Source organism: Lepisosteus oculatus, chromosome 1 (genome assembly GCF_040954835.1).
Source record: "Lepisosteus oculatus isolate fLepOcu1 chromosome 1, fLepOcu1.hap2, whole genome shotgun sequence".
In the NCBI taxonomy this organism is placed as follows: Eukaryota; Metazoa; Chordata; class Actinopteri; order Semionotiformes; family Lepisosteidae; genus Lepisosteus; species Lepisosteus oculatus.
In genome coordinates, this window is record NC_090696.1 from 28,549,896 (window position 1) to 28,574,971 (window position 25,076).

General features: G+C 39.6%; 1 protein-coding gene across 1 annotated transcript; it reads right to left on the reverse strand.

Annotated features, from left to right (window-relative positions):
* Window positions 1-89: 89 nt before the first annotated feature.
* On the reverse strand, window positions 90-24,002 carry LOC102687484 (probable E3 ubiquitin-protein ligase HERC4). Its single transcript, XM_015344597.2, has 24 exons — window positions 23,562-24,002; window positions 22,825-22,951; window positions 22,370-22,446; window positions 21,674-21,868; window positions 20,605-20,696; window positions 19,501-19,631; window positions 17,984-18,111; window positions 17,149-17,225; window positions 16,904-17,028; window positions 16,728-16,787; window positions 16,259-16,355; window positions 9,977-10,169; window positions 8,796-8,953; window positions 7,921-7,995; window positions 7,183-7,239; window positions 6,997-7,089; window positions 6,612-6,731; window positions 5,424-5,567; window positions 4,854-5,020; window positions 3,455-3,518; window positions 3,321-3,379; window positions 2,981-3,164; window positions 2,173-2,272; window positions 90-1,189 (listed from the first exon to the last, which is right to left on the reverse strand). Exons 1-24 carry the CDS (start codon window positions 23,782-23,784, stop codon window positions 975-977), a joined length of 2,961 nt encoding a protein of 986 aa, XP_015200083.2. The 5' UTR covers window positions 23,785-24,002; the 3' UTR covers window positions 90-974.
* Window positions 24,003-25,076: the final 1,074 nt, after the last annotated feature.

Consider the following 25,076-nt stretch of genomic DNA (forward strand, 5'->3'; position numbering starts at 1 on the left):
CCCTGACTTATCTGTTTCTTGGGTAACGGAGAGTCGCGGTAGTCTATTCCACTTTTAACTGAACCAGAGGTTTGGCTGTGAATACTCAAATCTTCTGTGCCTGATTTAAAACTAAAGTATATCCTTAATAATATATTACTTTGTTACAGTTGTCTGACAGATTTATGCTTAGCAAGCATTATCTTCCACTTCTACCCAACATATTTTATTCATATGTTTGCTAAGTACTATATTATGAATACAATATACTGTATTAGCCCTATGTAAAGTGTAAAATGGCGACATCCTGAAACAATCTCCCAACGTTTCAATACAATTCTGTCAACATCCCATTTTCTTCCAAAACAGCATAGTACCTAACATAAAGTTAGGTATTTAAAATCTTTTAATGATATTTTAAAATGTATTGATATTTATTATTTAATTTGCACAAAAACAAATTTACAGCCTGAGTTCTATCTGCAATGTACATTGGTCTTATTTGAGTTGTAATAAACTGCAAAGTCAATAAATACAGTATATGCCTTCCTTAGTTAAGACTGCATATTAAAAAAGAAAGAAAAGAATGCTTTTCAGTTAACAAAGATGACACATTTGATTCAAATGTTCATTAAAATGTAAAGGGGTTGGACACACATATTTACAATATTGCAGAAACACTAGTAATCTGAGAAATTTGCAATTAATGTAACTGGCAAAGAATACAGATAATGAATGAGGACAGGCATGAACACTCGGAGTTGATGGATTTTAAAGGGCTATAAAAACCAAAGGTTTAGAAAGGTTGCATAATTGTACAGAAAACATTTTAGTGTTGTCCAGAGTATTAACTTCCAGCATTGCCATCAGGCACTTAATCCAAGGAATTTCAGAACTGTGGATTGTCATGTCTTTCTTCCAGCAGAACAAAAATCAAATAAAAAACTGAAGTAAAAAGTTAAAAGTAAACTGAAGGCCTTTGCAAAAAAAAAATTCTACAATGTTCCAAATTCTTCAAAAAATGTAATTGCATGCAGGAATTTGTTCCTCAGAATGTCAATACTGCTGTAATTGGGAAGGTACAATATTCCATAGCAGGTGTTTGCAACTGGATAGTACTCGTCAGGGTTAGTAATCTTTTTGTCCATTATAGTAAACCTCATGCTGGACAATCCTCCTACTGGCAACCTATCACTTCCAGTCATGAAGGCTGAAAAAAAAAAGAACAGAAACAGTTTAAGACACCTTAAACAGGAAAAGAGAGCAACAGTCAAATTTTTTTCAGCTGACAAACTTTCACACATGAACAATTATGGTTGTCAAATTTAACATGAGCTGGGTTCATGAGCACTTTAAGAAAGTCCAGATACATCATTGTTGCGAAGATGTACAGTAACAATGCATGTGCAATTCACTCAAAAGATGTCTCTACAATTAACTTGATTTCAATTGATTTCACACATGCTATATCACTACAATTTATGTCAAAAAAGGAGCTCTAAATCCCTTATGCTTAAAAGTCACAACATTAGTAAAATCACAGACATTATGGATAGTGTCAAGATTGCAGCAATCACTAAATCTCTAACATCAGGACTGTTCCCAGTATGAAGTCATACCAGGCCTCTCACCCCTGAAACAGGTGAGTAGCTCTCCATGTATAGAAGAGCACATTCATTCTAAAATCCAATGTGTAGTTTGTAGCCAACTTTACCAAGCCTGTGTGTGTTATCTGCATCCCTCCATGTGATACTTGGTCACTATTTTCTATTCTAAATACATACAGTACACTCTGATACAGTTTTGTAAAATATAAAAATGGTGTGTTCAGACAGGGGAAATAGAATCACATGCTACAATCATGCACTGAACAAAAAACAGGACAGAGACATTGTAAACATTGTTATTTGATTAGTTTCAGCATAAATATTTCCGTCACTGAATACTACTTATATATTGAAGTTTTATTGATTTATTTAAATTTGGTTTCACTTAACATGCACCATTTGACTAATTGTTCAAAGTATATCCATAAAGGCAGGTTTATCAATTGATTTAATAGAATAAATGTATTTTTAGAAATTTTGTCCTTTAATATAATGCATACATACAAAAACATGGTAAATGCATTAATATTTAGAAAATATTTGTCATTTTTAATCATCCTAGTTCTTTTTCTTAGTAATAGCTTACATAGAAAGTTCTTCTTCTGTTGTTCAGTAAGTTCAGCAAAAAATACCCAGAAGTTTATGATTGTCTGATCAGTAGGTTGATACTCAATATATCTGGCATTCTGTTAAAAGAAAAAAAAACAGATAGAATAGTTTGACTAAGTTCTGACACTTGTAGATTAGCATAAAAGGAAACAAAGCTGTTGTTTTTCTTTATTGAAAGCAAACCATTATGGAAATAATCATTAGATATTCAAAAGGAGCAGCTGAGATAGTAAAGCTAAACATAAAACATTTGTTTCCGACTGTGTTCAAAACACTACAATAATTACTATTCACGTATCGGCAATTTATTTTCAATTTTAGATGCTAGTAAATTTGCAGTGACAAATGTTCTCTTAAGAGCATTTCAGCTTTTTCTTTAATACTATATGTTCAACATCACCAATTCTGAACTTGTGCTTTTAGTGGTAGAGATCAGAGGAAACAGTATGACAAGCAAGTCTGAAGTGGCTGAGTCTCTCTGGATAAGTCTGACATTTGCATAGTTATTAATCAAAATCCAAAATTGAGCTTCAACATTAAATTTGGGCCACAGGAACAAAGCACAATAAATTACAGTACATACCAGAACTGAAACATTTGTGAAGGCTACATTTTTGCTTAGCCTGTTTCACCAAGTTGTGATTTTGAATCTGAAATGTCTTCTCAGATTAGATTTTTATTAAACAGTGGCTGCTTATGTGTATTAAAGTGCATTTACTAGATAAGAAAAAAATGTTCAGCTAGTCTAGGATGCTACTAGTGAATTGATAATGGAGACTACTTACTTTTTTGAGCTCGTCCCACTCATAATTGACATTCCCATTCAACACTGCCATGAGCTCATCAGGGAGAAATATTTTCCACATATTGTTAGGGCAGCCTGTTGTAAACCCTCTCACAAAATCCTGGAATGGTTTCTGAATGGACTTGTTGAACACATAGTCCACGTATGCATCAACATATTGCTGTCTGTAAATAAATAAATGTTAGTGCACAACCAGTATTTGTTAATGGATTCAAGAAAAAGCAATTTCGAAAAAGGACAAGGATAAGGACATAATCGAGAAGCTTGTGCATATATGGAGCAAATGAACATATTTTAGGGCTAAATTCAATAGTTTTTACCTGTTAAATCTGGTGACTAGAATTTCTCTTCCGTGTGGCACCACCTCATGTCCCTTAACCTGGAAAAAGAAGATGAGTTTAAAACAATTTCAAGAAACTGAATATCAGTGGTGCATCAAGAAAAAAAAACTTACCGTAAAGTCCAAATCTAAGTTTTCTACAGCATCTTCATCTTCGTCAAGAAGTTCTTGCAGGCTCCTGATTAAAAAAGCAGAATAAAATAAAACAGACAATAAATAAACTTAAAAACTTTGGCTTCATGAGAATTTTATACTTCACATTCAGTATACTTCAATTTATTTTGTCAGTGTATGTATGAGGTTTATTAAAACATTTTAGACTGTTAGGAGAACTGAAATCTTATATGATGGATATTTCAGGTTTTACAAAACACATAATGTACAATAAATGTAATAAATGTAGTAGCAATGGTTCATTTGGATATGAAATAAAAGCTTCTGAAATTAAGGCAGAATTTTGAAATCCTGGTAACATATGCCTGTCTTTCATTTGCAGTCTTTCACCCAGTTAAAACTGTCAGATTTAAGGGTATAATCAACACATAATACAATATAAAACAACTATCCATGCACTTTCTAACCACTTCAAATTCAGGGTCACTGTTACGATCCCTGCCTCTCGGCAACGGAGGAGGCAGAAGTAGGTGTAGCCCCTATCCATCAGTTCACCTATCAGTTTTCCCATTCACTACCACACCCCCGTCTCATCCTACTTAAACACCTGTCCTTCCCTACCTCTTTGCTCAGTATTGGTTTTCCTTATCGAGCTTCCTGGTTGTGCTTCTTCTACTCTGTGTTTGTCTTGGATTTCGGCTTACGGTTTTTCCCTTTGGACTTCGGCTTTTCGGATCTCGGCTTGGATTGGTACTTTCACTCTGTCTTGGATAACTGGCTACCTCTGGATTCTCGGATTGCTCTACGGACTACGACTTCGGATCACACTTCGGCTTCGGTACACGTCCCCTTTCGGATATCTTGCTCCCCCTGGACTCTCGGCTCGTTCCTACGATTACGGTTTACTTTCGGTTTACGACTTGGCTTTGTTCGCTCCTGCAAGTGGGTTCACTCACTAGTTCGGTCCCTATTACCGAACTCGTAACAGTCACAGGAGGGCCAGAGCCTATCCCGGCAAGCAACACAGCAATAGACACACACACGTTCACACCTTATGCCAATTGATCTCCCAGTATGTTTTTATATTGTGGGAGGAAACCAGGCACCCTGAGGAAACCCATTCAAACACAGGGAGAACACACCAACTCCACAAAGACACGATAGCACCCCAGGTCCAGAACTGAACCCGGAGCCCCAGCGCTGAGAGGCAGCTAACCACTGAGCTTATCATACATATTTTACGTATATTATACACATCATACAATACACTAGAATTTACATCAATAATAATGAGCACACATTTATTTTATATTGTACGTTGAATGCTAATCAACAGAATTCTGCAGACCTTTATTAGAAAATCCAGCCTTTAAGAGAAGATAATGTATGTAGCAATTACCTTGCTTCTATGGGAGACAGGTCTTTCAGGTCTTCCAGGGTGGGCCTCACACCCAACAACTTCTTGAACAGTGCCACAGGGAAGTGGAAATTGACCACACATTGATTGTACAGGGCCATACCACAGATGATCCCCAGCAGAAAGAATATATCAGTGCTGCTGGTCTCCTGTAAGTCAGAGCAAACACAGCTTATTAGAAGAGGAAATCAATGGAAGCCATATCACAGTTTCTGTCCCCCATACCATGTCATTTCTGTCACTCTTTATATCACATCTTGACTTTTAGAAGAAGCAGTAAAGATTTGCCTGTGATTTGACTAGAGCTCACTCATCTTTAAACGATTTCCTATCTAAAGATCCTGTAAAGGAGAACTAATGCCTAGTATTGGAATAGTATCAGTAAAGTGAAATGATAATTGAACTAGCACAGTAACGGTGGCGTCTGATACTGTATGATGTGAGTAGTAGTCTGCAGGCATGAAAAGAGAAAGTAAAAGAGGATCTGTAGACCCTCTGGGTTTTAAAATTGCCTGATGGCCAGTATCTAAAAGCACAATGTACAATACATACCACTTGAATGAACCACATGAGTCTGGAGTCTTCAAAGAGCTCAAATACTCCATGTTCCTGCAAAAGCAGCTCTCTTGCAATGACAGAGAAGAACTCTTGTGATGGGCCACCATGGTCAATACCATCTTCTTCTTTGAACTTCACCTGAAAACATCAATAAACCACATAGTAATCAGACCTCAATTTAATCATTTTCTTGATTGTTAAAGGCTAAGTTTACATACACTTAAAGTGAAACAATATCAACCAAGTAGCACAGAATATATATTTAATTGTACCCATGGGTCAGCTTTAGGCTCTTTGTAATTACAGTACATACAGTACTAAGCACTATGTGCCATATTTGTAACTTTAAATTATGTTGCTAATTGCAATAGTAAACCATTGAAGTTATTTTTTATTTTTGCATTTAAATACCATTTCTGAATTTAGTGCTGATGAAACAATTGCTCTCTTCAGACATTGTTCTTAAAGTTGTTGTATTTTACCATTCAATTTAATAAGTCTACTAATAATTAAATGACAACAATGTCAACATTTTTGATGGCACATGATTTAGATTTATATCTGTCAGGTGCTCAGACATGACAACTTAAAGGGGTTTAACTTCTTGTTTTTTTACAAAAAAATTGTCATTGTAATTTTTTCTTCCATGTGTTCCCAGTATGAAACTGCCAAGTGCTAATTAAATCTGCACCATGAATCTCACACCATCACAGTGAAGACAAATAACCACACACACAATTCCTCTAAAATAAGCACTACTGAGCCATTTCTCCATTTTATAGTGTGGGAACCAAACAGTGCCTTACAGAGTATACCGAATGTAATGCACGGTCACAGGACCACTACAAGTTCCAGAGGTTCCCCAGAGTGATTCAACCAATTGATTCCAATTCCATCCCTTAGGAATCTGAATTACAGTACATAGCCCAGTCCCAGACCCGCAGTGCCAGAGTTCTTAGGCACCTGGGTACAGTGTGTACTGTACAGTATGCACTAGTAATGGCTATCTTTACATAGACCCTAGGCTGTACATTTGAAGTAACTAAATGAAACAGAATTTGTTTACAGATTTACTTTCTGTTGATCAGAAGAAAATTCAGACAATTTAGGTATTTTAAATTTCTATTTCATTCTTGCGATTTCAATGTGAATGTTCAGTATTTGTGTTTGTACTGGAACAACCTTCAGTGGCCAGTAATAGTTGCTTGAACTGCTCCTTAATTGCTGCAAGGTGTCACTCAGGAGGTTCTCCCTGTTCACACATATGTTGTTTCCTCCAATGGGATTCCGGCAGGCATTATCCTGTGGTCAAAAAGCAGATTCCAAAACAAAAACTTCTAATAATAAATAAACAATATACTGTATAACATTGCATCTTATACGTGGAAAAAGGTTATTACAGTACAGTATGTCTCTATTTTTAACCAAAAAACAAATAATATTTAATGCTACAATATGTTGTACAATATGTTTTGTCTCATTATTCTGCTTTTTTTAACTTATTTTAAACTTCCAAAGCATTGCTGATCAAAAAGGTTTGAATTATGAGGAAAGGGAAAAAACTTACACAAAGAATTGCAAAGTTATTCATACTGAACATGAATTGTTTAGCTTTCATGTCAAAGATGCATGGATATGCTGTCAGCTTAACCAGATTTCTCTGAAAAGAAGAAAAGTAAAAAAGATTTTTTACTTTTTAACAAAAACATTTTTCACATATCTGCAAGACTAAGGCAAATATTTAAAAACACACCAGATACTTAGCCTTTTTCAATATCATCTTCCAGTTCTCCGGGTGAACTCTTCCTAACTGAAAAGTCATAATGTCATTATTTCCTTATGGAAAAGAAAAGCACAGGGAAAGTTTACTGCTACAGGAAACGTTTATATAACAATCACTTGGAAGCAAAACACAAAGCTGTATCTGATTTTTAACAGACAACTAGACAATAGAAAACAGCCTTTTTTTCAAATATATTTTGAAATGCAGGGACACAAGTGAGCTAAATTATTTGTTTTTAACAGTCAAGAAATGCTCAGCCCCTGTGAACAACTTGTGTTGTGCAAATAGATTATTTTTACTGCGAGCATCCTTTTATTGTGATTTGTTGACAATGAAATGCTACCTGAAACCATTCAAGGGGATGACAGTAATATTATTTTGAGAATTTAGGGAAATAAAATGTCAAGAGTTCACTGGAATCAGATAACATTAATATTCATTAAGTTATTTGATAATTAACAGTTGACTTAAACTTTGCCCAAGCACATTAAGCAAAAACAAAGCTGGGCACAGGGCACAAATCATTATCATTCATTTATTTTGGTTCTGGTTAATGACCATGAAGATAGAGAATAAAAAATTAAATGGAGAAATATACATATAAACAGAACTCATTAAAGTTCAAGCTTAAATCCAAATAAAGTGCAATACTACAGAAAACATTCTGTAATGTTCCTATACTTTCATTGTGTATTAAATAATACTTACAGACTGAATGAGGAGTTGGATCTCATCTATGTTGAAATTACTGTCTTGAATCCTGTTGCCAGCTTTGGAGTTTACCTGTATACAAGTATTACAATAAAGTTTATACAATCCATTTATCCACTTTCTTACAGCTTTATCTATTTCAGGGTCATGGGGGAGCAGGAGTACAGTATATCTCGTCAAGCATTGGCCACAAGGCAGCATCGCTTACCACTGTACCATTGTGCTACCCACAGTGAAGAGAGTATTGAGGGTAATTGTATTTCTATGTCTTTTAAAAATGTTTTATACTAACAAGAAAGCAAATTCCATTAGGGCTTTTTCTTTAAGGATTAGTCAGGAATATGGAATTCTTCATAACATTAAAAAGATTGGCTTTTCAGAACTGTGAAAATATGCAGTAAACATTTAAAATCTGTTTTGGTTTTGTATGCTTGAAAAAGATGTTTCCAATTTTGCTGTTTATTACACTAGACAAAAGAAGAAAAAAAAGCATGTGACTCAAAACTGGATGTTACATTGAAATAGTTTCCTAGTATGAAATAGCTTTCCCAATTTTTTTTGTGAAAAGCAACTTTTTAAAAAAAGTTTATAAGGTTCATAAGAAATGTACTACTTTAATTTAATTAACTGGCATTAAACTTGCTTTGCACATCATGCAAATATATCAATTGGTAAACTACAAATACTGTAAAAGTAGCATCTACTACATTAAGAGAATCAAAAATCTATGGCTGCTTCTCTTTGCATAGTTGTGTCCTGGAGCGGTGGCAAAACTCTTCACAGTGAAAAATTCCTTTATGCATGTGGAAAGCTTTGGTCTTAGGCCTGTATTATTTTCATAATGCCAGTAAAGTTTTATGGGTTATACATACCTTATATAACATCTGCAAAACACACACAGTTTTCTGAAGTGATGACCAGTCAGTGGAATAATCTGTTCTCATCTTGTACAAGTAACGACTAGATACTGTGTGGAAGATCTTCACAAGTGTTTGAAAGAAGGAAAGAGGAAGTGTAGACCATAAAGCCTCTGAAAACAAACAAATAGTGATCTATTATCATATGAGAAACACACAAGGATTTTCCATTCCTTCATTTTCTAACCCCTTCTTCCAATTCAGGGAAGCCAGAGCCTATCCCAGCAAGCAATGGTCACAAGGTACAGTTGTCACGGACGTCCAAAGGGACTAACCGTGGGGAGCAGGAGAGCGGAAAAAGACCCATATGCGTAGCGGCGAGACGGGAAAAAGGCCCGGGCTCATTAGTGCAAAGAGTTCAGTAGTGCCGTATAGAAACCAATGCCCTAAGGGAGCGGACGTGGGGCGCCCTGGTGCTAGGCGGGTCTCAGGACATCTGAACCTCAATGCTGAGCGAGGACAGAGTGCAAGACCCGGAAATATATAGCCCAAGGGAAAGAGAGGGACAGTAAGGACAGCAGACCGGAAACTAGGGACAGGACAGAGAAGGAGCGCCCTCTGGCTGCAGAGGGCGTGACAACAGTGCACCGTGGATGGGACACCAATCTATCACAGGGTACACACATTCATGTCAGGGCCAATTTGCCCTGATGCCAATGAACCTATAAGTATTCTTGGAGCGTGTGAGGCAACCAGAGCAAGCAGAAGAAGAAGACGAAGACTAGGAAGAAGAAGAAAAAGCAGAAGAAGAGACTTTTTTAACTGTATATTAAAAACCTTAAACAAAAGATAGGTCTTTAAATGTTGCAATTGCCAGCAGCAGTCACAGTGATTTCCACAAATATTGTGTTACGCAGAAGAAGGCTATGTTTCCCATTGTGTCGTCTAGTTTTCAGCACAGTGAGAAGTCCTGAATCAGCAGATCTCACATTTGGAGCTATATTAAAGTTGTTTGCCAAAGATAGCTGTTCTTTATACTTGTCACCAATCCAAATATTATACTCATGAAAAACTTAGACAAAAAAAAAACATTGATACAAAATTAGCAAAAACAAGCTGCTTCATTTAAAGACACTGAAAAATCTCTTAGTGTCCTAGAAGAAATGCATTTCAACTGTTAGATTTGTGAATCTTACCAAGGAGTCTACAACTGCTGGGCACCAGCCCGAGAATCCTATCAGCAAGGGACACTGAGATGTCTCGACGGCTCTGTTCTGTTTTTAAAACTCTGAGGAGCTCAGGTAAAATCAGGTAGACCCTGAACATTTCTACATTATCAGGATTTGAACACAAAGAAGGAATAAGCTTGTGCAGGACCACAGACTCCACCTGCAAGGAAAGAAAATGTTTAATCATTATATTTAACTATTGTAATGATTAGTAAAACGTTTGTGATTACTTACACTTTGGAATAGAACAGACACTTTTGAAGTTGTGTTACAAAGATAGCCATTCACTAACAATCACATTTTTGAAAATCCTCAAGGGCACTGAGGAAGTCAGAACAATAGACTTCTAGAATCAGAGGTGAAACACAAACCAGTGAACACTACAGGAAACTATGTGGAAGTGCAGTAAGAACTGAGATTAGGAGGCAAAGGATTGGAGGATATGGAAATGGAAGAAGCTGCAGCCATGCTGTTGAAGCCGATACTGTTATGAATCCCTGGTGAGAAGATACACGGATCCTGTGCAGACGCAGGCACAGGTGATAGATGAGGCAGGCGAACAAACCAGAACGAGAGGCAAGGTCGTAGTCAAAAGGCGAAAGGCAAGTCGTTATTCAGGAAGTTCACCGGTAGCAGACAGTCCGAGTCGAGAGGCGAGGAGCAAAGTCGAAAAGGCAGAAGGGGAATCCAAAAACCAGAATAAACGAGGTACGGGGAAAAACGCCAGGTAGAGCTCTCAAGGAGTAGACTCAATACCGAGCAGTGGGAAGCAGGTGCAGATGGTTTAAATAACAGTGCGCACCGCAATGAGTGTGCGCAGGTGGTTTAACTCGTGCGGCGGTGTTTGTTGATAATCACCCGCTGCTGGGTCTGATTAGCTCGCTTACGCTTTGTCTTTGACTGCCTGGTTGTCGTGACAGTACCCCCCCCTTCACGGGCGGCTCCCGACGCCCGAGACGGCCGATCGGGATAGTCCCTGTGGAAGTCTCCGATTAGCGCAGGGTCCAAAATATCCCTCTCCGGAACCCAGGATCTTTCTTCAGGGCCATAACCCTCCCAGTCAACCAGATACTGAAGGGTACCGCGGTTCCATCTAGAGTCGAGGATCTTGTGGACTGTATATGCCTGGTGCCCCCGAATGCGACGCGGGGGTGGCGGGCGACGTTGGGGAGCCGCCAGAGGTGAGCGGTAGAAGGGTTTCAGGAGGGAGACGTGGAAAGACGGGTGGATTTTAAGGGTGGGGGGAAGTGCAAGACGGAAGGTAACTGGGGTGATCCGGGAGAGTATCCTGAAGGGGCCGATATACCTAGGCCCGAGCTTCTTGGAAGGCAGGTGTAGAGGTAGGTTCCTTGTTGAAAGCCAAACAAACTGGCCTCTGCGAAAACGGGGGGCTGGTCTGCGGTGTCGGTTTGCGAATTTGGCCTGGCGCTGGGATGACTTGGTGAGAGCTGTCCTCGCCATTCTCCAGGTCCTGCGCAGCTTGGAAATATATTGACGCACTGACGGCACCGCCGTGTCCGGAGGGTTGGCAGGAATGAGAGTGGGTTGATAACCTAGTGAGCAGAGGAAGGGAGAGAGACCTGTGGAGGAGGAGGTAAGAGAATTATGGGCATATTCTGCCCAGGGAAGTAGCGATGACCAGTCATCCTGCGAGTTGGAGGTGAAGGCTCTCAAAAAGGTAAGGAGGCTTTGGTTGGTCCGCTCCACCTGACCATTGGCCTCAGGATGATAACCCGAAGTCAGAGATACATGGGTCCCTAAAGCTTGGCAGAACGCTTTCCAAAAGGCCGAGACAAATTGAGGTCCCCTGTCTGAGACCACATCGTTGGGCAACCCATGTATCCGAACAACCTGTTGCACAAACAGTGATGCCATTTCCTGGGCTGTGGGCAATGCTGGGAGGGGGACGAAATGGGCTGCCTTGGAAAAACGATCAGATATCACCAAGATTACTGTATGACCTTGACTGCAAGGAAGGTCCGTAATGAAGTCCACAGCTATGTGGGACCAAGGGCAGTGTGGGATCGGAAGAGGGTGAAGGAGACCGGTCTTCTTGGCACGCGGAGTCTTGATCCTGGCACAGACCGGGCAAGCTCGGACGTACTCTGCAACATCTGATCGCATGGAAGGCCACCAGAAATCTCTGGTGAGTAGGTCCAGAGTGCGTCTGCACCCGGGATGGCCTGCAAACCGAGAGTCATGCCCCCATTGCAGGACAGCAGAACGCAAGTTGTCCGGTACAAAAAGCTTATCCGGGGGGCAGCACACAGGAACTATAGCTCCCTTGAGGGCACGTCTGATCTGATCTTCAATAGAGCAGTGGATCGCCCCGAGGATTCTGTTAGGTGAAATGATTGGTTCCGGTGTGTAGTCCAGATCCTGGGGATCATGGAGCCGAGAGAGAGCATCAGCCCTCCCATTCTTCGAGCCAGGTGTATAGGTGATCACAAAATTAAATCGAGAAAAGAAAAGAGACCAACGGGCCTGACGGGAATTGAGGCGTTTGGCCGACTGAATGTAGGCCAGGTTCTTATGGTCCGTGATAATGACAAAGGGGTGATGAGCCCCCTCCAACCAGTGTCTCCATTCCTCCAGGGCCAGCTTGATAGCCAAGAGTTCACGATTACCAACATCATAATTAACCTCAGCAGGGGAGAGTTTCCTCGAAAAGAAGGCACAGGGATGTGGACTCTGCTTATCCCCGTGGCGCTGGGAGAGGACCGCCCCAACCCCATAGGCTGAGGCGTCCACCTCCACTATGAATGGCTTAGAGGGATCCGGGTGTCGTAGAAAAGGTGCCGAACTGAAGAGTTGTTTTAAGCGTAAAAATGCCTGGTTAGCCTCCGGGTTCCATTTACCCAAGCCTGGTCGATTGCGGGTTAGAGCGATGATAGGCGCCACGACGGAGCTAAAGTTCCGGATGAAACGTCTATAAAAGTTGGCAAAACCTAGAAAACGTTGAATTTGCTTTAAGTTACGAGGGGCTGGCCAGTCATTGATGGCCGCCACCTTAGCAGAGTCCATTTCTACACCAACTGAGGAAATGATGTAACCCAGGAAGTGAATTTTAGAAGCATGGAAAACGCACTTCTCAAGCTTGGCGTAGAGTTTGTTGTTAATGAGTCTAGTCAGGACCTCCTGGACGTGGTGGACATGATCCCTAGGGTTGGCAGAAAAGATGAGGATATCATCCAGGTAAACCAAAACAAAATTCCCAATAATGTCCCTAAAGATGTCATTCATGAATGACTGGAAGACAGCCGGGGCATTAACAAGACCAAAAGGCATCACCTGATATTCATAATGTCCATGGGTGGTCATAAAGGCCGTCTTCCACTCGTCCCCTTCCCGTATCCTGATTAGGTTGTAAGCCCCCCGTAGATCTAATTTCGAGAAGATGGAGGCTCCCCGTACGGACTCCAAAGCGGCTGGAATTAAAGGCAGGGGGTAACGATGTTTGACCGTAATGGAGTTCAGTCCTCTGTAATCAATACACGGTCGCAAGGAGCCGTCCTTCTTTCCAATAAAGAAAAAGCCCGCACAGGCTGGAGAAGAGGAGGGACGAATGAATCCTGACTCCAAAGCCTCCTTAATATAATCTTGTAAAGCCTGGTTCTCTGCCTGAGTGAGAGGGTAGATCCGTCCTTTGGGTGGAAGGGTTCCCGGAAGCAACTCTACAGCACAGTCACAGGTACGGTGAGGTGGAAGCGAAAGAGCCTTCTGCTTATCAAAGGCCTGTTTCAGATGCCTGTATTGGGGCGGGATGGTAGAGTGCTCCTCCATAAAGGTTACTGCAGCAGCAACCTTAACCGGCTGACGACAACAGTTGACATGACAGGAGTGGCTCCAGGCAATGAGCTCGTTCTTGTCCCAGGAGATGTGGGGATCGTGCTTCTTGAGCCAGGGAAGACCCAGGATTACCGGGTAGGCAGGCGAGTCCAGGAGAAGGAGTGAGATTTCTTCAACATGAGTTGCACCAACTGATAGAGAGAGAGGGACGGTCTGCCATGTAATCCGTCCAGGTGCAATCGGGGATCCATCCAGAGCTTGAATACAGATTGGGGGTGAGACCGGAGCCAGGGGAATATCCCACTTCTTAGCAAAAGTGACATCTATAAAGTTCCCCGCTGCCCCTGAGTCAACAAAAACCAAAAGGGGAAGTTGTGCGTCAGCCCAAGAAATTTCAGCTGGGAATAAAGGGCCTGATGAGGTTTGAGAAAAAACAGCACTACTGACTCTAACAGTAGGCTGTGGAAGGGTTCGAGAGGGATAAGGGGGTCTCAAGGGACAAGCAGAGAGAAGGTGATCAGGTGCAGAGCAATAGAGACACAGTCCCTCCCGACGGCGCCTTTCCTTTTCTTCCGAGGAAAGGGGTGCATGATGCCGAGTGGGCACCGTGGGGGTAGTACTTTCAGGACGGCCAGGACTGCTTCCATCATGACTCTCTGCTCTCCGCAGCCGAATGCGGGTGTCCAGTTCAACCACCTGAGCGATTGCCGATTCGAGAGAGCGGTTGCGAAGTGGCGAGAGCACCAGGTGGTCCTTTAGATCTTCAGAGAGACCCTTACAAAAAAGGCAAATCAGGGCTTCAGGGTTCCAGTCAGACTCCGTGGCGAGGGCTTGGAAGTCAGCCACATAATCATTCAGAGATCCACCACCCTGACGAAGCGAGGCGAGCCGGAGATGAGTCAGGTCCGGGTTGACTGGAGAAAAACGTGCCTGGAGCTGGTCAGCAAAAAGCTGGAAATCAGCAAACTGAAAGTCTCCCCTAGCAAGCAACACAGCTGCCCAGTCCAGAGCCTTGCCAGTGAGCAAGGAAAGGGCGAAACCGATCTGCTCCCGGGGAGAAAAAAAAAACTCAGGATGCAACTGGAAAGTCAAGGAGCATTGCGCAATAAAACCCCTACAGCCCGCGGTGTTGCCGTCATATCTTTCCGGGAGAACAAACGGTGAGGCTACGGGAGAGGTGGGCGGGGTTACAGGGATTGGAGCAGTGGTCTGTGCTGGAGGCGAAGGGACAGGGGAGGGCGGAAGGCTAGCGACGTGATTGGAGAGAATGTGAAGCGAAGATTGAAGCTGGGTGAGAGCTTGGGAATGGCGATTAAAAAGTGAGCCAAAAGCTTGTGCGTCCGCGGGATCCATCTTTAGGCTCGGTATTCTGTTATGAATCCCTGGTGAGAAGATACACGGATCCTGTGCAGACGCAGGCACGGGTGATAGATGAGGCAGGCGAACAAACCAGAACGAGAGGCAAGGTCGTAGTCAAAAGGCGAAAGGCAAGTCGTTATTCAGGAAGTTCACCGGTAGCAGACAGTCCGAGTCGAGAGGCGAGGAGCAAAGTCGAAAAGGCAGAAGGGGAATCCAAAAACCAGAATAAACGAGGTACGGGGAAAAACGCCAGGTAGAGCTCTCAAGGAGTAGACTCAATACCGAGCAGTGGGAAGCAGGTGCAGATGGTTTAAATAACAGTGCGCACCGCAATGAGTGTGCGCAGGTGGTTTAACTCGTGCGGCGGCGTTTGTTGATAATCACCCGCTGCTGGGTCTGATTAGCTCGCTTACGCTTTGTCTTTGACTGCCTGGTTGTCGTGACAGATACCCTGGCTTCTTACAAGAAATGGCTGGATGAGATCCTCAAATCAATTAGCTACTAACTACCAAATGAGTTAAATGGACAGAATGGCCATCTCTCCTTTATAACTGTTCTAATATTCTTATCAAGACATAAAGACAAATACTACAAAATTAGCCAAATTGTAGCTTTCTGTAATAATAAGAACATCTGTAATATAAGAACATCAGACATAACAGGAGGCCATTCTATTCTTCTTGCTCATTAGGTCTTCTAAGGGTTTCAACCTACAGTTTTTGAAGGATTGTAAGGAATCCAGCAGCTGAGTAACTTGTTCCAAATTCCATAACCCTTTATGTAAAGAGGTCACTCCTGTTATCACTTTGAAATATACTTATTTGTAATTACCAGTTATAATGTTAGGGCCTTGTTTTTCTTAATCCACTGTGCTCACTTTGAGCTTGCTTGGCTTAATACCAGGCAAGCAGAGGTCACTCTGGCCACACAGTAGGAGAACTCAGAGACTTGCATTGCTAAGCACACTGCATGTCTATATTATTAATTGAGCTAATATAAGTCAATTACCTTTCTTCTCTGGAGCTCTTCAAAAGGATAATTTACAATTCCAATCAACTTTGAAGTTGAAAAACATAATCCTATCAAAGAGATTAAATTTACCTGGGCTAACACTTTGTCATTTGTTGCCAGCTTTTCAAAAGCCAAACGTGCAAGAGACAAATCCAGACCCGACAATTCCTTTGTTGTTCTGTAATGTCTAATTAGGAGATAAAAGCATTTTAATATTAAGACAGACAGACAAATGAATATTATAAATATTAAGTCATTCTTAGCTCTTGTCATATTGCAATGCTATGGCAGGCAGGTTAAGGGTGAAACAGTTGTCCATGTCTACTAACCTGGACTTCATATGTGCAGAAGGCAGACTGATAAATCATATGATAGTTCCCTCTTTTATCATGCGATAATAAAAGCTAAGAGCTAATTAGTAACAGAATTGAAGAGATTTATACCATTTGCCATCTTTATGTCTCATGATGAAAACGGTAAAGACTTCTCATTCAGGAAAGCCCATTCAAAATCCGACCAATAACATAATATTTTGACAGTAATACACATATAGTTTTACCTTTCTCCAAGAAAGCTTCCATTAAGACATGAAGCAGATGAGAATATCCTTGTAATTTCTCTGAGAAACATAAAAAATTACATTTATTTTTTAACATTGATTATTAATGTATTTTAAGTTCTTCAAGTATGGATGAAAATGGAAGTTGAATGCACAAATGGAACATTCACACTCACTTCTTTGTGTTTCTCCATGATTTAGGGTCACTCCTAGAGATCCATTTTTCAATCACTCTATCAGTTACTGTTAAAATCATTTTATTGTCATTCCAAGATGTACTGTTTGCAGAATGTTCTGTACTCTATAAGAAAAACAAATTGTAAGAAAAAAAACATTCTTACAAAAAAGTTTCAGTTTTATGTTGAGTGTGAAATACTGAAGTAAAACTTGAAAATAAAAAAGTTATTTCACTCCATATTACCTTAACTGGAGAGCACAAAACAAAAGACTGGTTTCCTCCAGCAACAATCCGATCTATTCTGATTTTGCTGCTTGTTTCTAAAGTAGTAAAAACACAAGATTGTTAATGATGAATCACATATTATTAGCAATCATACTGCATCTGTTAAATCAAGAAATTAAACCAACAGCTCAGGTCTTATTAAACTGTCATAAGTCCAGGCATTATGTAAATTTAGAATATTGTAAATTTCACTGGATTGAACAATTGATTTGTGCTACAGGAGGATGTCTCACATTTCCTTTAATCTCACATAATTATCTGGCACTGTGAATATAAAATAATGTACACTACTGCACACTATTTTTCTGACATTTTTTAATAACAATATGAATATCATTTCTTTTAATAGATGAGGTTTAAGTTTATAATATAACAATAATGTAAAAATGTTCTTGGAAATACAGTAGGTGCTCAAGCAGCTCAGTAAAAACTGGAAGACACTGTGAGACTGAAGGGCTCAGGAATGAGGTATAATTTCTACAAACAATCTCAGAATTTGAACTACTGACACTTCATAATCAACAATTTTGTGAAAAACAAACTTCTGTTTTCAAAAGGCAACAAGCAAGTGTTTTCGGTGCTGTAGAAGGTTTCTTGAACTTAAGCTTCTCATTCTTAGTTTTTTTTTTATTCAACACTGCCCTGTACACAAAAGCAGGTGGCAGCAGGTGGCAGTATAGGCACTCATTTTGGAGAATGACCCCTATGGCTTAATCATGTATTGCGACATATCCCTGGAATGTGCATAAATAATAAAGGCTGTAATAAATCAGCAGAACAGACTCATACACACCTGGACGCAGTTCAACAGGGAGAGGTACCTTTTGATTTCTGGAGCCACAGTTTCCCAGTTGTCTTTGCTCCCCACAACCAAATGAATAGATTGTTTTAGAGGAGGAAACGTAAGTAAGTGTATGGTACCTAGAAGTATGAGAAAGAATAAAACATCAGATAATAAAAGTTCAATGAGTTACAAGTAATAGGTTTATTCCATGCTGAAAAGAGAAGAAAGAAAACACAACGTTTCGCTTGTTTGCAGCCTACGCATGCTGACGCAGCTACCAACCTGAACTAGTTCAATTAGTTAAATATGTAACTATAAAGAGTTCAATTAGAGTGCTACACTGTACTCTAGTATTAATATTACTAACATTTTATGCTAATAAACTTTATTTAATATAGAAATCATGTCCATGCACATTACAATGCACTGAAACATATCCCCAAAAATTATAAAGAAAAACAAAACAAAGAAGATACAATAATCATAAAAGGTCCTTTTGAAATGTATGCTTTCAGACTACACATAAAAACTCTCAGTTTGGCCAATTCCCTGACTTCTATTGGAATACTGTTCCAGAGCTGTGGGGTTTAATACTGAATGTCTCCTCACCCATAAAATGATGGACAGTGGAGGAGACTAAGTAAACCAGTATCAGCTGAGAGAAAGCTGGACAGGGAGGAGTAAACAGATAATATATCAAATAGATACTGAGGAGCCACAACATGCAGAGGCTTTAATGCAAGCAAAAGGATTTTGAAATCCAAATTAAACCTCACAGGAAGGTGCAAGATCTCAGGATTCTTGCAGAAAAAATTAAAAATAGTGTGGAGAGTAGCTCTTGGGAAAACAAACACATTAGGTACTTTGTTCACTTTAGAAACAGAGAACATTGGATGCAGTGCAGCAATATTTCTAAGATGAAAAAAACTGATCTTCTTGGTGTTCAAAAGTCAATCCAGGATTGACAATAACCCCAAAATGCTTCATGTTGGATGTGCATCAGCAATGTCACATCAGTGGAGTGTATTATGTAAATGATAGGAGGTACCTAATAACTTAGTCTTATTACAATGAAGTTGAAAAACAATGTGTTATTCAAGCTTTGATTTAAGACTTGCGATCAAAGAGTGTTGAAACAGCTTCCTCAGTATCACCTATACCGTGGAAAGTGACTTGAATGTCATTGACAAATGATCATTCATAATATGTACAGTAGTGCTAGTATTTTGCCAAGACTATACATCTAATTTGCTTTATTTATAATGCATATAAATAGCAGAGGGAGCAGTACTGAGCCCTGTAGAACACCAGATGTAAGCAACCTAACCAAACAGTTGGAGACTGTGTTCATGCTGAGCAAAATTTAAATGATTAAAGAGCAGTGAGAGATATCAAGCAAACAAATGTAGCACTAATCTGAGGTCTAAGATAGAGAGTGGACGAGGACCTGCTAGAGTGAGGGGACCATTAGGTATGTTAACAAGAAGAGTTTAAGTGCTATGCGATTGCCTTAGGTGTCACACTACCTGCCACAGGCTATCTGAGACACCTTCTTCCCCCACAGCTCAGCCACCAGCCGAGGCCTCAGTTCATTCCTGAGCGAGTTGTGTCCGAGCTGCCCATAGCTTCCCGATCCAAATGTGAACACTAGGCCACCCTGGCACAACAAGGAATCATAAATTCAAAACTTTAAAACACTCACAACTCATTGGCTCATTACAATCGTTAACAATTGTATTTTCTAAGCAATTATACATTAGAAATGTTTACATCTATGTTTCTCAACTAAGATCTGTGGATTAAACTGATAATAATAATAATAATAATAATAATAATAATAATAATAATAATAATAATAATAATAATAATAATTGCTTACACTTATCTAGCGCTTTTCTGGACACTCCACTCAAAGCACTTTACAGGTAATGGGGACTCCCCTCCACCACCACCAATGTGCAGCATCCACCTGGATGATGCGACGGCATCCATAGTGCGCCAGAACGCTCACCACACATCAGCTATCAGTGGGGAGGAGAGCAGAGTAATGTAGCCAATTCATAGAATTCATAGAGGGGGATTATTAGGAGGCCATGATTGGAAAGGGCCACTGGGAAATTTGGCCAGGACACCGGGGTTACACCCCTACTCTTTTCGAGAAACGCCCTGGGATTTTTAATGACCACAGAGAGTCAGGACCTTGGTTTTACGTCTCATCCGAAGGACGGCACTTGTTTACAGTATAGTGTCCCCATCACTATACTGGGGCATTAGAACCCACATGGACTGCAGGGTGAGTGCCCCCTGCTGGCCCCACTAACACCTCTTCCAGCAGCAACCTTAGTTTTTCCCAGGAGGTCTCCCATCCAGGTACTGACCAGGCTGTCACAACCAGTTGTGAGTTGCAGGGTGATATGGCTGATGTCATAAGTGATGCAAAGAAAAGCATAATGTGTCTGTAACCCTACTGTCACAGTTCAGGTTTGTGCCTAGTAGAAATAAGAAACATGTTGTGACATGTTTAGATCTGGTAACATTTGAATTGTGTTAGAGCCATAACTATGTGATACCGACGTCCAGCATCTTGTCACATTTGCAGTTTGAAATTCAATTAAAAAAAATCAGTAAACCTTTGTCAGAATGGCAGTGTGCTCCTCTCCACAAGATATAAAAACAGTCCCTTTGAATGCCAAAGACCGCACTGGGGTTGGGATATCTCTGTCTGAAGAAAAAAAATAACTTTATTAACTTTATTATAAATAGTCACTTTCAATACCCATTTATCTAATTCAGGGTCACAGTGGCCTGAAGTCTATCCCTGGAAAGCACTGGGCACAAGGCAGGAGCCAATTAACCTACATACAGGTTATATATATACAGTGGTGTGAAAAATAAAAAAAAAAAGAAATCAGGAAGGGGACAAACACTTTTTCACACCACTGTATACAGTAGGTTATAATACAGAGATACTTTAAATACTCAGACATATTGTGTTGTGTATGGTGGCTAATAGGTGACTTTTGGATTAATTCCTAACAGCAATATAATTTTTTCATTATAAAGAGGTACATCTACAAAAAAGCACTAATTGAAATGACTGTTTCAGCAGCACTGTTGTATGAACTTTGTATTTTCTATATTTTTATTTTTATTTACTGTGTTTTCTTTTAGAATTTTACAGATATTCAAGCAACTCATGTGGAATTACTGTATATTCATGTGCTCTCTACATTGGTCCTCAAGCTTCTGTAGAATGGAAAATGTCGACAAGCTAAAGCTTTACAAATACAGTTCTTAGGATTTTGATCAACCAACATTAAATCAAACCTTAGGACCACCTACTAAACTAAAATTAAAAATCCAGTACTAATGGCTACTTTTGTTTTTCTAAAGGTTTTGTTGTGGAAATACACCATGAAATTCATCAGTGGAACTTTTGTAAGGCAGTGGGATTGAAATTTTGATTTAATCTGGTTCCCTTGTTCATTCGAATCCAAAATCTTCACAAGTTCACAAAACAAGGCAAAAATTGCCATGCATATTGCTAACTTGTAAACTTCAGTATTCCAGGTCCCCCAGGCCCAGCTATCCTGCGCTGTTTCTGCCCCAGCACACCTCAGTGAACTATGTTTGACACACTGGAACTATACTGCTAAATAAAGAGAATATTTTGTCTAAATTGGAGTAAAATGCTGTCACCTTGCGTATCCCCCAGCCCCAGCTGTCCCGCGCTGTTCCTCCCCCAGCCGAACACGGTCCCGGAGAGCGAGAGAGCGAAGCTGTGGTCTCCCCCTGCAGCGATCTGAGCAACGGGGATGCCCAACAGGGTTTCCAGGAGCTTGGGAGAACCGCACTGTTCTACCTGAGGTTCTCTCCAATAAAACACTTCACCTTCTGTTTAAAACATAAGATTATAGCATTAGATTTTAATGCAATACATTGTAACTAATTTATTTTATGAACATTTTAGCTAGAGAAGAAACATTCCAAGACATAATTTTACTACTGTTTTACTATTGCTGCTCATGCTATTATTAGATCTGATGCATATCCGATTGTAATTCATAATGCAAATCATATAATAGCAGCTTCTGCTTCTTCTGAAACTTGCTTTTCAGTAGAGTTTGCTCTTAGATTGTTCAGCTCAGCCACTAAAAGCTCCATGATGGCATAGATCAAAACTAAACTTTAGCCTACTGCTAAGTGCGAATTACAACACACAGTTCCCACTGGAGGGCTTCTGTCGGGTGAATTCTATTGGGCAGAGTCCAATCAAAATAACCCAGCAAGGGCTGGGTTTGCAACTCTTGCCTGGTTTATTGGAATTCACCTTGAATACACTCTTTTAATGTCATTTTTTAATTTTGATGTTAATTTAGCAAGGCTGTTCCATACCTTTTGTCAGCACAAGGGAATGATAGTTCCCACAGGCAACTTGAATGATCTGTCTGTCGTTTAAGCTTGTCAGTAGCCTAGCAAAATACAAAATGTTTAACATTTTTTTTGTTATTTAAAATAAACCAGAACTCTTTGAGTTCTAATTACATACGGTATATTTCTCACTTATGACACTACAGAAATATTTCCTTCACAGAAAGCATGAAGGGTGACAGAGAGGTAATCAGATCACTGCATTTGCGCAGCTCATTCATCCCAGCTGAAAATACAGGAGAATCCCCACTTGGTGAAGTCATTAAGCACCAACAGCCCCACTCCACAGCAGTTTACATGAAAATGTGAGGCACAGACATTCACATAGCTACCTAGATAGTTTTACAACCATGCAAAATAGTGCAAAAATACAAAAACATGAGAACTAATGGAGATTTGAAAGAGAGAACATTAGTTACCTGGGGTTTTCCACATGAGATTCTTGGCAGTTTGACTCGAAAACTTTGCCTGTTTCTGAAACCAGCACAATTTGAGATGCCCTGCAGTCCAGAAGGTGGATTTTTTCCTTCTTCAAAACAAGGGACACTGCACAGTTCCAAAAATATAGTGTTATTTATGTTTAACTGTATGAGTCCAAAATTACTTACCAAGTCTACAATAAGACGCAAATACATTATAAATACAATGGAAAATCCAAATCAACAAATCATAATATGCTTAAAGGCAATGTTGGAATTCCTTCTTGATGCTCAAGCGTTTTTCTAAAATATTCCATTTAAATTCCTACAGAGGGCGCTCCATCCCCATAGACGGCATTCTTAGCCTGCGTAACTGCACTTTGTATGATAGCAAATTTACTGACGCTCTAATGAGCAGCTACTTAACTAAATCATTTTTATAGTCTAACAATCTTTACTGAATATATAAATAGCATACGAAAGACTAGAATGATATTAACAACCTTTCAAGTTTTTTACTCAATTGCGTCGTACAATCAAACTAGACTCTTTCAGAAATACAGTGCCAAAATCTAAAACAATAAAAATATACAAAATATATATAAATTACTGTACAAAATAAAAAATAGTACAAAACGCTAAATGAAATCTGTTAACTGTAGGCAAACAACCAATACAATACTTGAGAGGTTTTTTATATTTATACTACTAATAACAATAACAGCAATAATATTTACTTGTTTTTCTTCTCCGAGCTTGATTTCTCCCATTTCCTTTAATCCACACGGAACCATTCCCATTGTGTTCAATAAAAGCAATTACTACGTTTCCAGCACAAATGTCAGCAATCTTGGGTTTTCGAGGCACCATTTGATGGAGATCTGAGTTAACGCCATCAACCTGAAGAACACTATCTTCTAAACCCAATTCCCGATGGGTAGTTTCTCCCCAGCAAAACATTACGAGAACCACAAAATGTCCAGTGATAAGCAATTTCTCCTTATCCTTCTGCTCAGAGAAGCTGTTGTCACGGTCTGCACCGAAACTGCCGAAAAGTTATAATGAAGGAACAGTCAGGTTTCTTCGTTTTATATACCATGAGTCCATCCGCATTTGTCACAGCTCTGATGCGAACTCTGTGTTAAGATCCAGCCCCTTGCTTATAATATCTGGTCCAAACCCCTCCTACCTGTTCTAGAAATGTAGAAATATCATGTTCTAATGGACTGTTTTTTAATAAAAAAAACATTTATCCTAAGCAACCACACATGAAAATCAGCACCATTATCAAATAAAAAACAAATACACAATAGGTACAAAATACACTTTTTGTTTGAAATATTAACTAAAAAAAACGTTTTTCAGTGTTTAATATTCGTATCCTACTATCATCGTTTTACTTAATAAAAATAGATTTAGTATATTTAGTTAAGTGCTTTGTATTAGAAAAAATAGAACAGCAAATAAAGATAATTTAGTGTTTTCGCCAGTGTTTACATCTGGAAATGGAAAACGAAACTTCATGAAAATTACTTCATGAAAAAGAAAACGAAACTTCCCAGTGTTAATCACTCCGAAAACGAAACTTGGGAGAGTATGACGTTTTACCTAAAATTCCTCTAGATGTCACTATCTGGTACATAATCGTTAAAATCTTACACCTGAAACGTTTTAAAAAAACGTTTGTAACATACTTTAGAAGATAGAGGACTTAATCTGAAACATTTTAAAAACTAAAAAAAAATATAATTATCAAATGTATTACTTATATACTACTACAGCAACTTTTAATAATAATTTCTTACATTTACAGTACATCGCGCTTTTCTGGACACTCCACTCAAATTGTAAAAACTGTAATTTAATCATTAAGGGAGTCGAACCAAGTCGAACAGGTTTTCCTACAACTTCTGATCCGACTCAGTTTTGGACAACAATTATTAAAAGCTTCAATATACAACATACTGTAGGAATGCCAAAAGTCTCAGGGGAAAAAAAGATGCAGATAGGAACTAATTATCACTCGGCCTAAAGTGCCTTTGGGACCCAAAATCCAGCACCAAGTGTAAGAAACGTCTAAGTAGTGTGGGAATGCTGGAAAATATCTGGTCTATACCCCTCCTACTATAATCGTTTTACTTAATAAAAATATATTTATTATATTTACGCATTGTAACGCATACGTCCATCAGTGAGTGTGTAAGAGCCGGATTACCAGGTGACGTCACCGCCCTTCCCTTTAATAGCAGGGC